We start from the raw sequence: 15,057 nt of genomic DNA on the forward strand, positions 1-15,057 counted from the left end.
TGTAGCCAGTTTGTTAGTCTATGTCTTTTTATCGGGGAGTTGAGTCCATTGATATTAAGAGATATTAAGGAAAAGTAATTGTTGTTTCCTGTTATTTTTGTTGTTAAAGTTGGCATTCTCTTCTTGTGGCTGTCTTCTTTTAGGTTTGTTGAGGGATTACCTTCTTGTAGTTTCTAGGGCGTGGTTCCTGTCCTTGTATTGGTTTTTTTCTGTTATTATCCTTTGAAGGGCTGGATTCGTGGAGAGATAATGTGTGAATTTGGTTTTGTCGTGGAATACTTTGGTTTCTCCATCTATGTTAATTGAGAGTTTGGCTGGGTATAGTAGCCTGGGCTGGAATTTGTGTTCTTTTAGTGTCTGTATAACATCCGTCCAGGATCTTCTGGCTTTCATAGTCTCTGGTGAGAAATCTGGTGTAATTCTGATAGGCTTGCCTTTATATGTTACTTGGCCTTTTTCTCTTACTGCTTTTAGTATTCTATCTTTATTTAGAGCATTTGTTGTTCTGATTATTATGTGTCGGGAGGTATTTCTTTTCTGGTCCAGTCTATTTGGAGTTCTGTAGGCTTCTTGTATGTTCATGGGCATCTCTTTCTTTAGACTTGGGAAGTTTTCTTCTATAATTTTGTTGAAGATGTTTGCTGGTCCTTTGAGTTGAAAATCTTCATTCTCATCCACTCCTATTATCCGTAGGTTTGGTCTTCTCATTGTGTCCTGTATTTCTTGGATGTTTTGAGTTAGGATCTTTTTGCATTTTACATTTTCCTTGATTGTTGTGCTGATGTTCTCTATGGAATCTTCTGCACCTGAGATTCTCTCTTCCATCTCTTGTATTCTGTTGCTGATGCTGGTATCTATGGTTCCAGATTTCTTTCCTAGGGTTTCTATCTCCAGTGTTGCCTCATTTTGGGTTTTCTTTATTGTGTCTACTTCCCTTTTTAGGTCTAGTATGGTTTTGTTCATTTCCATCATCTGTTTGGATGTGTTTTCCTGTTTTTCATTAAGGACTTCTACGTGTTTGATTAGGTTATCCTGTTTTTCTTTAAGGATTTGAAACTCTTTAGCTGTGTTCTCCTGCAATTCTTTAAGGGATTTTTGTGCTTCCTCTTTAATGTCTTCTACCTGTTTACCAGTGTTCCTTTGTATTTCTTTAAGTGTGTTATTAAAGTCCTTCTTGAAGTCCTCTACCATCATCAGGAGATATGCTTTTAGATCCGTGTCTTGCTTTTCCGGTGTGTTGGGGTGCCCTGGACTGGGCGAAGTGGGAGTGCTGGGTTCTGATGATGGTGAGTGGTCTTGGTTTCTGTTAGTAAGATTATTACGTTTACCTTTCGCCATCTGGTAATCTCTGGGGTTAGTTGTTATCGTTGTCACTGTTTAAAGATTGGAGCAGAAGCTGTGTTCCACTCACCAGCAGTCTCAAAATCCTGCGTCGGGGTTCGTGGGTAGCTGGCAGTACTCCGGTGCTGGTCCAGCCGGAAGAGGCCTGTGGTCCTACTCAGGCCGGTTTTCTGCTTCCCTAACTAATGCAGTCTCAGGTCCCGCCAGCAATTGGATTGGAGCAGAAGCTGTGTTCCACTCTCCAGAAGTCTTAAGATCCTGTGGCGGGGGTCGTGGGTAGCTGGCGGGTGTCAGCCGACCCTGCGCTCTAGCTACCCTGGTGCTGATCCGGCCGGATGAGGCCTGTGGCCCTACTCTCGAATTCAGGTATTTTAATGCAGGGGTAGGATGATAAGTGATAAGTTCTCTCACGATGCCCCGCCGGGGTGTCTGCTGGCTGCTCGCTAGGCTCAGCACAGGCGCTCAGGAAGCAGGGATTCAGTGGCATCTAGTGAGGTGAGCATAATGACGGATGGGCACCCGGTTTGAGCCCAGTTTGGTGCTTCAGGGGCTTCCTGGAGCTAATGCTCCCCATGGGGTTGTACCACAGTGGATGTGGCTGCAGTTCTGGCATCCAGGGCAGTGCCAGTTCTGGCCAAATGTGGCTGCTGCATCCTTCAAATGTGGTTGCAACAAGAAGGCATATAAAATTTTGTTTAATTTAAATTGATACAGATATAAATAGAAATATTGGACTAAGGGCTACACTGTGGGACAGCTCAGACTGGTGTCCCCCAGGCTGGTGTGATCTGCTCAGAACAGGGAACACAAAGATGGGAACTAAAATGTAATCTTTGCAAGGTGGTGACACACACCTTTAATCCTGGCTCTCAGTAAGGAGAGGCCAGCAGATCTCTGAGTTCCAGGTCAGTCTGGTCTACAGAGTAGGTTCTGAGACAGCCAGGGCTACAAAGAGAAATTGCCTTGGAAAACAAAAACAAAAACAAAAACGAGAGCTGGCTTGCTAGTTAAGAACATGTATTACACAGGATCCAGCACCCACACTGGGTACTCATAACAGTGTGTACCCCAGATCCAGGGTTCCAATGCCCTCTTTTGCCCTCTGCAGGCACCAGTACATATGTGTAACATGCACATACAGAAATGTGCACATGCATACACATAACTAAAAAAGTAAAATAAATCTTTAAGGAGAAGAGTGTTTGCAGAGCCAGGAGCAGAGTGTGCTGTGGGTGGGAAGGGACTCAGCATCCCTGGGCCTGATATTTATATACACAGTAGTGATTGAGAAGCCTGAGGCTTGCCCAAAGCCAGATCACGTGGGACCTGAAGGAGACGGGTGTGCCACTGTGTGCTGGCTGGGATTCTCAGGGAAGACATGGCCTTGCACAGAGGTAGAGATTGAGTTTGTCCCGAGGGCCACTGAGGACTTTGGAAGGATACGCAGTGACTCCAGTGGAGAAAAATGACTGTGTCATCACCTGCAGCAGTGTGTCACCTCTGTTAGCTACACCTGGGTTCCTGTGTGCTTCAGTCACAAGGTGTGATAGTGTGACAGTTCAACACACACAATCACCCTCAAAGTCAAGTCTCAGAGCACTGGAAGACAACTGTCCCTGGCCTGCCTGGTCACTGTCCCCACAGGATCAGAGGCCAAAGGAATGCAAATGAAGGAAAAAGAAGTCATGTAAGTGATTCCTGCAGATTCCTGCAGCCCCTAAAGCCAGCCTGAACATTTGCTTGGATTTCAAAAGGGGCATGGTTGGGTGTCTCACAGTTAGGGGTTTTCTCAAATGTGCACTTTTAGTTGTCAGCTGAGCCTGTAGCTGCTGTGACATCTAAACTGCAAGAGAGGAGAGGCAGCCTGTCTTGAAGCGTGCTTCTTTTTTCCTGGCCTGTGCTGGTTTGCAAGCGTCCTCCTTTTCTCCTGTGTTGTGGGGAGATTGGACCTAGGGCCTTGTATATGCTAGGCAAGTTTGGTAGTGCCGCTGAGCTGCGTTCCAGTCCCTTCACATTGTTTTTGAGACAAGCGAAGCTGCTAAAGGTGGCCTCAGACTTGCTCTTTGGCTCAGGCAGGTCTTGAGCTTTCAATCCTTTTCCCTCAGATTCCAGAGTAGCTTGGATTACAGTCCTGCAAGACCAGGTCTTGCCTGAGTGGTTAACACTGTACCTGCAGTTACACATGATGGCGCACAGGTGGCGCCATGTGTCTGTCAAACTGAATTCAAAGTCAAGTGTGAGCTGAGCTGCACTGAAGTTCCAGGAGCAGGAAGTATGGTTGCTTTTGATGTTGTGATACTTTTTTGAACAGGTATTGGAAATGAGACTTAGTGCTTGCACTTGGCCAGCCGCTTACCCCCGAGCCATACCCCCAGTCCATATTATATATTGACAATGAACTTGCTGGTGGTAAAGCTTTTTATTTTAAATCTTTCTGACTTATACTTCAGAAGGGTGACAGGTTGTGTGTATCTAATGTTGTGTCATGGCATTTTCTACCAGCAGAAAGAGGGCACACTTTGCAAAGGTAACTTAAAATGGAGACTTTTGGTAGGGAGGTAATTTTAGAAGGGCTCTTGAAAAAAATATCTAGACAAGACAGTGGGTTTCATGAACACTTGACACCCTCACACTGTGCAAAGGGACACAGCAGATGCATCCCGAGCCACTTGGGGAGCGGGGAAGCAGAGGGAGGGGGTGGCCAAAGCATTAGGATGTAAAAATGGACGTCTTCATAAGAAGTTTAGACTCTGTAGGTGGGCAAAGGCCTTATCTCTAATTAAACTGCACATTCAATTTGGTAAACTTCAGGTGTGCCAGAAATGTGTGTAAGAAAGCAGATGTCGCTTGTATCCCTGATTGTCAGTTATTGATCATCAGTTATTGATCATCAGTTATCGATTATCAGTTATTGCTCAGCTTTTCTTGCGGCTCTGAGTTAGAAGAAGGAGGATGGATGTGTCCCATCATGGTTCTATCTGTGTCCTGAGTGTTCACTCAGCAGTGTTGTAAAAACGCCCTTAATAGAGCAAACTCTCCAGAAACATCATCCTTCATGAAGTTGGTTCAGTGCTGACCCTTCCCTGTGTTTGAGTACTTGGTGTTTTTCTGAACTTACATCCCGTTTTTTCTTTACTTTGTTATGTTTTAGGGCATATGCTAGCCTGAGGCTGGCTCTAGGGGCCGCCTCTCCTTCAGATATTTTGGAGTTGGGTGGTTCTACTTTGAGAACCTGCTGACTGGAGAAGGTCTGATCCCTACCTGACTAAGATGATTTCTGACCTCTCCAGGCCTGTGACTACATTTAGATTTTCAATGGCAGTGTTAAGTGGTTTGCAGAGTTCCTGGGTATCCAGCAGGATCTGATGGAGTGAGCTGATTGTTATTGAGAGATGCTTGCTTTCTGTCGGGCTTCCTGCAGAGAGACACACTGAGCTCTGCTCCTGCTGAGAGCTTCTGAGGAAGCTGTATCTCTCTGTCTTCATGGTCAGGAGCAGCTGCTCCAGAGCAGACAGCTGTGTAGCAGCCAAGTCACTTGTGGGCAGCATGAGGCCCGGGTCCCTAGTTTCTTGGCCTTTCTTCCTTGGAGGAGACTCACATAGGGATGTTGTGATGTCAGAGGTTAGTCAGCTGACGTAACTGCAGAGTGCCTGTAAAGGCACACAGCAGCATTTGGCACTTAGCAAATATGTGCAGGGCTAGGTAGTTTAGTTTCTAAGTAAGCATATGTTTTCCTGTTCTCCCAAGCTCTGAGTTATGCAGGTCTACAGCACTGAGATCTTACAGCACTGCAGAATACTAGGGTATTCTGGTGATCATTTACTTCATTCCCTAGTGGATTATTATTATTTTTTAATTAAGAAATCCATTGCAAAGACATGACAAGTAATTGTAAAATTGAGCTGGTCTTGGACTGGAGGGGAAAAAGATGTAAAAGTTATTAAAAGGCAAAGAAACAAGATATTGAAGGAGCAGTATTTATGAATGCAGCTTTGAAGATGGCCACTGCAATGTGGGACAGTTTTAGTGTGCACACACCTAAAATGTTTAGGAGGAAGCATGATGCTCTCAGGTGGTTAGACAAAGTGTGAGGATAGGAGGGATGGTGACTGACCTAGTGTCCTTGGAAGAGCCACCTGTGTTACAGGAAGGGACCGTGACCGACTCAGTGTCTTTTGACCAACATAGTGTCTTGTTGCGGCCCGCCCGCGGTCCACAACACGAACGGTTCACTGAGAATGGCAGTTCCCTGCAAAGAGAGGTAACTAGATAGGGCGGAAGAAACAATGGAGTCAAGACAACATTCGGATCAAGACTCAATTTAATATTTCCAGACACTCAGTTTATAAAGGAAGGGGGAGGGAACCCAATTTCCCGCCAAGTAACTCAGGGTCCAGTAGCAGGACGAACACGTGTGTGCCTCCAGGCAGCAAGGTCAGGTTCCAGCAGTGGGCGTGGCAGGACGAATGAGCCGGTAGCTCCACCCTAGAGCAGGCAGGTTCCAGGCTGGGGGGAAGGGAGACCACATTTCCCCCCATTAGATAACAAAACAAAAATAAAAAAGGGGTGGCCTGTGGCAGAAAAATTATCTATGTTCAATAGTTCTGCCTGAGTTCCTAGGGCTAAAGAAAAAACCTATTTCCGTGGGATTCCCTAACTATTCTAATGGTAAACTGTATCTGGCTGAGACTGTCTTAAAAGCACTGACTGACTAGCAGCCTACTGGGCTGTAGGCTCTGACTTTATAATGCTAATTAGTGCTGAATAAGTAGCTACCTGTTTGCCTTTTAAGTAGGGCGTTGGAACCCTGGCTGAGTTTAGCTAAACAATTTTAGAATAACACTGAACTGATAATTATCCACAATTTTGGGTGACAGGCAGGGGGCCAGGGAGAAGGGGTTAAGACTGGCTGGCTCCTAGTACAAGGCCAATTGGCTTTTTTATTTTTTTTGGGTGGGAGGCAGTGAAGGGCCTGCTCTTACAACAGCAAGGTCTCCAATCTCTCTCCCCCCTATTAATTAAGTTTAAATAGGCAATGCTTAACAGAGGTGATCAAATGATTTTCTCATCCGTAGATGAGTGGGCCTTTAACCTTGACTTGGGTGGACATTAACCTGATTCCTCCCGTGAGTATTGTAACAACTCACATCTGTGGCTCTTGGTATCTTTTGGGGAGGGGAGGCAGAGCCGTAAGTATTTTGGTTTTTAGCTGGAGTCAGATACCAACCTCTTTCAAATCAGGTGTGTCGCACAGGGAACTCAGAAACGGTCAAACTGGACCTTCCCTCCGCAGTGATCTCCTGCGCCAAGCGGTACCCATACCGTATTCATATGATTATGAATCAGTATCGCAATTCTGAGTTATTGCGAGGCCTCTATGTGAGACTTGTCAACCTCAGATTTAGCAAGGCCTAGACAAGAATTATGTCAGTATTAACACCATTAATTTTGGTTAAACTAGGAGCTGAAAGTCTTTCCTCCTCATCCCTGTTATTCCCAGTAGCCTGAGGAACTAAGGACACCTTGCAGTAACAGCAAGGGTGAAAAGCCAGAGGCCAGTTAAGGGACTAAGCCTATATCTATCAAAATAAGAACTAATCTTTGTAAATATATATGAAATTTCTACTTCCCTAGCTCTCCTGGTAAATCTAAATCTTATCTTAGACTGAAAAGCCACATGCTGGGATGTCCCTGGAAGGGAGATTAGCAGAACCACCTGTTTGCTCTTAGGGGCGGGGCGGAGAACCGGAGAATGTAGATTGACCTGCTTGAGAGAAGGAAGAATACTAAACAATTAGAGTGTAGTAATGTAAATTTTCTGTTTGGAGAAGTCAAGGTACTTTATTTAGATGCAAATTGTAAAGCTAAAGTTAATCTCCGGCCTTTTGTAGGGGAATTGGCTCAGAGGAAACAATGTTTTTTGAGAGCTTCCACTCCCAGCTCAAGAGGAATTTTAATCTTTAGAATGATACTTACGAGGAGAGACAGAATCTGTGTTTACCTGACGAATTAATCTCTCTGGTAGCCACCGTGCTTCATCTTCATCTCGTGAAAAAACACAAACCGAGCCTCTTCCCCAGATTAGGACTGGATCTGGACCCTTCCATTTATTAGTCAGGGCGTCCTTCCATTTTACCAATGCATAAGAATTAGAAGTAACTGGGTGCCAGTGGCGTTCCGCTGCAGACTGACCTTTAATGTCAGTTTGCAAAAAGTTTAGGACAAATAAGGTAAAGGCAAGGTGAGCCTTTGGTGACCTTGTTCTTAGGACAATTACTTCTAAAATGATCCAAACTTCCACAATTAAAGCATGCATTATTTTCTCGTTTCCTCGAGAACATTGCTTGCGCGTGGGTTCCCTGCGAGAACTCGCAGGAAGGCCCGATGTCTGCGCAAAGACGGACATATCCCGCCAAATCTGTCTGTCCCTTATGCGGTTGAATTGCAGCTCGGCAAGCTGCGTTAGCATTCTCATAAGCCAGCTGCATAACAAAGGGACTACCTGTGTCTGGACTTCCAAGGATTCTACTAGCGAAGATCAACAGCCTGTCCACAAAGTCCTGATATGGTTCATCAGAACCCTGCCGAATGCTAGCTAAACTTCCACTAGTATCTCCTTTAACTGGCAACTTTCCCCAAGCACGGCGTGCGGCTGTCGCAACTTGCACGTACACTGCAACAGGAAAATCAATCTGATTTGTCTGTCCCTCATATGGACCCTCTCCTAAAAGCATGTTGCTATCCCAGTCTGGGTTACCAGCGTGAGCATTAGAAGCAGCAGTTTTCTTACTGGCGTCTCGCCATTCAGAATCCCAAAGCAAGAAATCTCCTCCTGACAGGGTAGCCTTGGACAGAGTCTTCCAATCTGAGGGGGTTAAGTTTGACTCCGCCACTGTGTCCAGTAATGCTTGAGTGAATGGGGCTGAAGGACCATATTGCACAACAGCTGCCTTTAACTCTTTTAACAACTTGAAATCCAAGATCTGGTAATGTCTGGTCCTAGCATCTTGCTGATCAACTGCCTCGACCACAGGAAAGGCCAGCGTATTAGACGAATTCTGTCCTTTCCCACGAGTCTGACTAACAACTCTTTCTAGCGGCACCTGGTGAACTACAGAAGAGTTACTCTTCTCCGCTTCTGAGATCTTTTTTAGTTCCCGAAGTTCATTAGTCAGCCTCTGAAGCTTAATTTCAAATTCTAACTCAATTAGCCGTGTGTCCCTATGCGTAGCACCTCCCGAAGTGGTGACTGTGGGTGGAGCGGGAGATTCGCAAGAGGACCAATTCTCATTAGGGTAATGGGCCATTCCTCTATCTGAGTGATTTTTGTTAAAATTCAGACCATCATCAGAGTTTCCACAATTATCAATTTTTGAGTTAAGAAGATCTTTTCCTGAGGAGGCCTTCTCTGATAGGCACTCCTCCTGAGATACCACAAGCTCCGCCTGAGGGCAATTTAGCCCTGGGGAAGTTGCATTTTTTATAGCATCATTTACAAGCGCCCAGAGACCTAGGGTAAAATTATCTGTCTGAGCGATATTCAGGGCCTCACCAACTTTCTCCCAGGTTCCACAATCTATCGTTTCTTCTTCTTTGAACCATGGACAACAGCTATCTATCTTATCTAAAAGATTTCTTACTAATTGTACTTCAAGCCTTACTCCTTTTTCCTTAAGCAACTCCTGAAAACTAAACACAATTGCCTGATCCATGATTTTGAACCCTTCTTTCTTCCACCTAAGCAGTTTTCTAAAAAAAACTGCGGCACACCGCCTGTCTCCGTATCTAGTTCCGATTTACGAACTGCTGACCCCAAGCAGAACCAGTGTTGGGTCAGCACTGCTTCAAACTTGTTCGTATCCTACTGCATCCTCAGCAACATTTTACAAAACTGAAATTTTTTAGGCTAGCGCTAGCATGTGTACCTGTCCGTTGCTCCGATGCTCCTCCGATACGACGATTCTTTCCTTTCTTGTGGAGCTCCACACAGCAGTCGTTTCTCTTAGCATCTCTCTGCCATTCTTCAGGTCCCAGTTCTGGCGCCAACTGTTGCGGCCCGCCCGCGGTCCACAACACGAACCGTTCACTGAGAATGGCAGTTCCCTGCAAAGAGAGGTAACTAGATAGGGTGGAAGAAACAATGGAGTCAAGACAACATTCGGATCAAGACTCAATTTAATATTTCCAGACACTCAGTTTATAAAGGAAGGGGGAGGGAACCCAATTTCCCGCCAAGTAACTCAGGGTCCAGTAGCAGGACGAACACGTGTGTGCCTCCAGGCAGCAAGGTCAGGTTCCAGCAGTGGGCGTGGCAGGACGAATGAGCCGGTAGCTCCACCCTAGAGCAGGCAGGTTCCAGGCTGGGGGGAAGGGAGACCACAGTGTCTTTCACTAGCTTGGTGAAGATGAACTATTGAGATGGTTACCAGACCATATGCGGGTCCCCAGCCCCAATAGTGATCCTTTATGAAGAAGGTAGAATCACTATTAATATCAGCTATTGCACCAAGATCTTCTATGTGAACTGAATTGCATTTTAAGTCCCATTCTGTGTTTGATCAGTTTTCTGCCTCAACAAACCAGTTCACAAACAAGCCTGTGGGCCTTCCTGATCCAGATGACTGCTCACAGGGTGACTCACTAGGAAGACTCAGGGGGAGTAAGGACAACCAGTGGGTTCTCAAAATGTGGTACTTCTCAGGTGATCCATCACCATTATCACCATACTTCTTGCTGCTTTCAGGGACTTCATTTTCCTAAGCTTCACTCTTGCTGTAATATTGACTCACACATTTACACACGATGCACTTTGTACAACTAAATGCCCTTAGAGACTTCTATGCCTGTGCACTGTGACAGCCAGGGGAGCACTGTGAAAGCCAGGGGAGCATTGTGACAGCCAGGGGAGCAGTGTGACAGCCAGGGGAGCAGTGTGACAGCCAGAGAGTACTGTGTCAGCCAGGGGAGCACTGTGACAACCAGATAGTACTGTGTCAGCCAGGGGAGCACTGTGTCAGCCAGGGGAGCACTGAGATAGCCAGGGGAGCACTGTGACAGCCAGGAGTGCACTGTGTTGGCCAGGGATACAGCCTCTTCCCTTAGCAAGCACTATCACTGGGAAAAGGCACTAAACTCCTAAAGTTGCATTGGGCAGACCATGGGCCACACTGGGAACATTCTCTGGCACAAGAAAGGGCTCATACCTCTAAATCTAAAGATTCTTAAAGGGGCCTATGACTTTGAAAAAGTTTTAAAAATGTAAAAATCACATTTTAAGATATGAACTTCCTGTCATTCTAGAGAAAGACATTTTAGAAACAATATTTGGGACCTACTAACAACATTCATTTCATGTTTTCCAAGAAAATGAACCGTGCTTGCTTTATACATTTAAAAAAGTGAAAGACTGGGTAAAAGGACTTGCTGTATATGTGTGAGTAACCCAGGTTAGGGTGGCAATCTGCATCTATAACCCAGGTTAGGGTGGCAGTCTGTCTGTGATCCTAGTCTCCTAAGATGAGGTAGGAGGCAGATAGGAGACTCCCTGGAAAGTCATGGGGCAGCCATCCTGAGGTATAGAGTGAACAAGAGTGTGGGTTTCTTGTAGGCTTTCCTAAGGCTATGGGTAGGCTATTAGAGCTGAAATTTCTACATAAACTCATGTTAGAGCTGGACTATGTATCAAGGCAGAAGACTAGATCTGAGATGGCTTTACAGGACTCTGCTCTTCTGCCTCTGTCTCTACTGCCTGCTCTACATATCTCACCTCAGCAGCTGTGGTTCTCAGCTTGGCCATCTCTCACTGGCAGCGAGCAGTAATGAGTGGAACAGACCCAGCCTAACCTGGGCTCTCTGGCCTGGATCTGTGTGATTTCGCTTTCCCATAAACTTGTGAGGGATTGGCTGGCTGATGGGGTGCCTGGCATCCAGAAAGGCAGTGTGGGAACTCATGGATCCTTGAAGGATGGTTTTTATTTTCTTTATAGTTTTCTCAAATGATATTTTCTGTCAGAAAGTTAAATGAGGGCAATTTCACTTTCATTGTCCTAAATAATATTCTGTAGCCTGAGAGAATAGAGCTGCCTTTCATTGTAACAGTCAGTCAGTTTCATGATTCTCATCCTGCCTCACCCACCAGACGTCTGGTGTGGTCGCATGATAGAGGCTGGAGCGATCATGGGGCTGTGGGCAGAGGGAGGAGCCATTTGAAAATGTCCCAGGGGATTTGAATATGCTTCCTTTCAGCATTTCGGCTCTGATGGGTTCCAGTAGGAGGGAAGACCCTGTTGGCTATTATATAGAGCCTGTGGATCAGTTAATGTGGATTTTCTGGCTTCTTGGCTCTTGTCAGGGTTCTGCCCAGGGCATGGGGAGCGTGGGCATGAATTGCTATGTGTTTTCAGTTGCTTTCAGTGGAGGAAGTACCAGGGAAATGTTTGGTATTGTGCTGTCACAAAATATATATATATATAATGTACGCCTTTTGGCTAGCGAAAGGTCTCAGGTGACGGATTCAAGGGGGGCAGTTATTAATGCCATGTAGAATCAGACATGTTGGAGACTCTGAGGAGTTCAGACCCTAGTGACAGAGACAGACAGCATGGTAGAGCTCTGAGGAGAGTCAGCCCACAACGCAGGAGTGCCACTCTTAAAGAAAGCAGGAGCCCATCCTAGAGCCCACTTTAGGGGACCACAGCCAGAAATGCAGATTGGGGTCACCCCAGATTCCATGTTCCAATGTGGAAGCATTTTCAGAGTTTTACAGGATGAAGAAAGTTATAGGTCAAAACAAGTTCAAATGCATTGGTGGGCATGTAAGAGAGGCAACTAGAGCAAGATGGGGGAGCCTTTCTGTAGGCCCCAAATGCTATTCGTAGACTGTCTTAACTTTTGGTTTGGCGGAAACTCGGGATCTTCTAGGCTGATAGCTTACTAAGGCTTTTATACATTAGTCAAAGGATGTTTGTTCTGACACAGAGGTGGACAAGGAATGGCAATTCAGGGGCTAAAGCTAGCCTAAGATAGGCAATTTGCTTCTCGAGCTGCAAGTCCCAGCCTCCCCATATCTCTGCAGTTTGTATCCAGTCTTTGCAAACACAGCAAACCTGTGCTTTCTGGCTGGTGGTGTCAGCTGAAGGATTCCAGGGGACTCAGTGCAGGGAAGAGGAGAGGGTGTGGGAGAGTTGCTGCAGGCAGCCCAGCAGCAGTCTGCCTTCAACTCCGACAGGGGGCGCTCATGCTGCACAGTGTGTTACTTACATAAGTCATCCTGCTGTATGCAGAGACTGAACCATCACAGGCACTCAGTCTCACCCAAGGCTGTGCACTGTCCACTTTGGTCTTTCAGAACGTCGTTCTTTCTGGAGGCTCCACAATGTTCAGAGATTTTGGACGTCGTCTGCAGAGAGATTTGAAAAGAGTGGTGGATGCCAGGTTAAAGCTGAGCCAAGAGCTCAGTGGAGGCAGGATAAAGGTAGGAGGCTGTGTGCCAGCCGCTGTGGGGGTAGAGCCAAGCTTCACTGGGGGGTGGGTAGCCGAGGGTTGATGCTGGAATTCATGGGAGGTCGTCCTTAAAACCACCTGGGTCAGTCAGGCATCAATGTGTGTGACCAGGGTGATGCAGAGACAAGATGGGCTTGTGGTGAGGAAATGTTCTCATTAAATGGAAAAAAACTGCTGTGCGTGGGGAGCCAGGCCATGCTCATCCAAGACCACAGCTCTGAGCTGCTGGGTGCTGTCTGGGCTTCTCCCTGAGGTGGGCTTTGGTGGGGAAGAGAACCTACGGCAGTGAAGGTGCCCGGTGCAGTGTTTGTTTTGTTATAGTGTTTGGGGGTTCACTTTGTTACTGGCCTTGCTACACCCTGTGATTTGTTTGAGGGAAGCTATTGGTTTGATTAATTGTGTGTTTTAGTATTGGAAGAAGGGGTCTCCTGAATCTGTGGGCTGGGCCTATAGCATGACTGAGGCCGTCACCGGAGGAGTCACTGTCTATCATGGACACACTGCTTGGAGGATGCAGTGCACAGACTAAATGCAGACTAAACGCAGTTGCTTTCTTTTGCAGCCTAAGCCTGTGGAGGTGCAGGTGATCACTCACCACATGCAGCGCTATGCCGTGTGGTTTGGAGGCTCGATGCTAGCCTCAACTGTAAGTCCCTGATCTCTTGTCATTTGTGCTTTCCTATTGAGTTTGGATAAGTATTGTCTACAAATGTGAAATAGCATGTGTTCTGTTTGCATGGCTTTAAATATGCAAAACAAATTCTACTTGATATAAAAATATTTTAGTCACTTAAATTGTATGCTTTATTAACAAACACGGTGGTGGCACATGCCTTTAATCCCAGCATTTAGGAGGCAGAGGCCAGCCTGGTCTACACAGTGAGTTACAGGACAGTCAGGGCTACATAGAGAAACCCTGCCTTGAAAAGAACAGCAACCAAAAACAGAACAAAACAAACAAACAAACAAACAAAACACCCCACTACTACCACCACCACCACCAAAAACCAAAAAAAAAAAAAAAACCAAAAAAGTCCACCCTGCTCATTGTCCCTTCCATGTGGTTATTTTATTTATTAATATTCCCCCCACCCCCAGAGTTTGTTAGCAGCCATTTTTAGTTCAGGTTGACACATTTTTGATCCCAGTAAGGGAAACTAAGTAGATTTGTTGTTGCTTTGTAAAGTTGGGAATTGCTGAGTGAATTTTAAAAAGCGAAGTCAAGTTCTGCCTGGTTTGTTATCAGATCAGGTGTGGTACCATGATTGGCAGAGACCCTTGGATAAGTCCCTCCCATTTGCTCAATGTTTTCCTCTTCCCACCTGCTCATCTTCTTCCTCTTTCTGGCTGCTCCTCCCGCAGCCGGAGTTCTTTCAGGTCTGTCACACCAAGAAGGACTATGAGGAATATGGGCCAAGCATCTGCCGTCACAACCCGGTCTTTGGAGTCATGTCCTAGTGTCTGCATAGGAGCGATTGTCTGACAGTGTCCTGTTGGGGAATAAGTGTCCTTCAGAACCCAGAGCAGCCACGGCTCCTGTACATAGCAGTGTGGAATGGGTGTGTGAGCAGCGTGCTTTCATCACCAGTGGGGCCGGGCACGGTCTTCCCAGTAAAGCCATTTATCCGGTATGACTGTTCGTGGTCCTCCTCCCGGCCCCTCCCCTCCTGCCCCTCCCACTCTCTCTCCTTTCCACCCGAGCTTCTGGTCAAGTGTAGCTCTGAAGGAATCCATGCAACTGTAGAAGCTACTAGAGGATGCAGTGGATTCTCCAGGAAAGACTGTAAGGTGGGGGAACCCTGGCCTTCCCAGCCTATTTTTGTAAATAAAATGTTATAAACTTGAAATACAAATTGATGTTTATATTTCCTATCATTTTGTATTTTATGGTATTTGGTATAACCAGCTAATGCTAAGCATGAGTAGTCACAGAGTTCATGGATGTCAGAGTTCTGTAATAAAGTACTTGATTGTGAGGCATGTTCTGATGTGTGTACAGGCTTTATGCCACGTCTGCTGGGAAGTGATTACATGTTGTTGGGGTGGTGTGACATCTGAGCACCAACCGCTGTTGAGTGAGAGTTGGTACAGATGTATCTAACTTCCTGGAGCTGCTTTATAGAAGACAATGGTTTAATGTTGTTGAGTGCGGGATGAAATACTATTGCACTGTTGTAATAAAGGCTGCTAGAATCTTTATAACTGTTCCTTGTG

At 46.0% G+C, this 15,057-nt stretch overlaps 1 protein-coding gene across 3 annotated transcripts in view; it reads left to right on the plus strand.

Annotated features, from left to right (window-relative positions):
• The window catches only part of LOC147005075 (actin-related protein 3B-like), a 33,667-nt gene extending 18,971 nt beyond the window's left edge, over window positions 1–14,696 (plus strand). Inside the window, exons 6-8 of one of the 3 annotated variants that reach the window (XM_085836542.1) lie at window positions 12,689–12,814; window positions 13,406–13,489; window positions 14,206–14,696. In XM_085836542.1, coding sequence (XP_085692668.1) covers window positions 12,689–12,814; window positions 13,406–13,489; window positions 14,206–14,301 — 306 coding nt within the window. In that variant the 3' untranslated portion in view covers window positions 14,302–14,696. The remainder of the gene's footprint in view (window positions 1–12,688; window positions 12,815–13,405; window positions 13,490–14,205) is intronic. The other 2 variants (XM_085836540.1, XM_085836541.1) reach the window with 2 other exon arrangements.
• Window positions 14,697–15,057: the final 361 nt, after the last annotated feature.

This window comes from Mus caroli, unplaced genomic scaffold (assembly GCF_978045245.1).
Source record: "Mus caroli unplaced genomic scaffold, Mus_caroli_1 scaffold_4, whole genome shotgun sequence".
NCBI classification, from domain to species: Eukaryota; Metazoa; Chordata; class Mammalia; order Rodentia; family Muridae; genus Mus; species Mus caroli.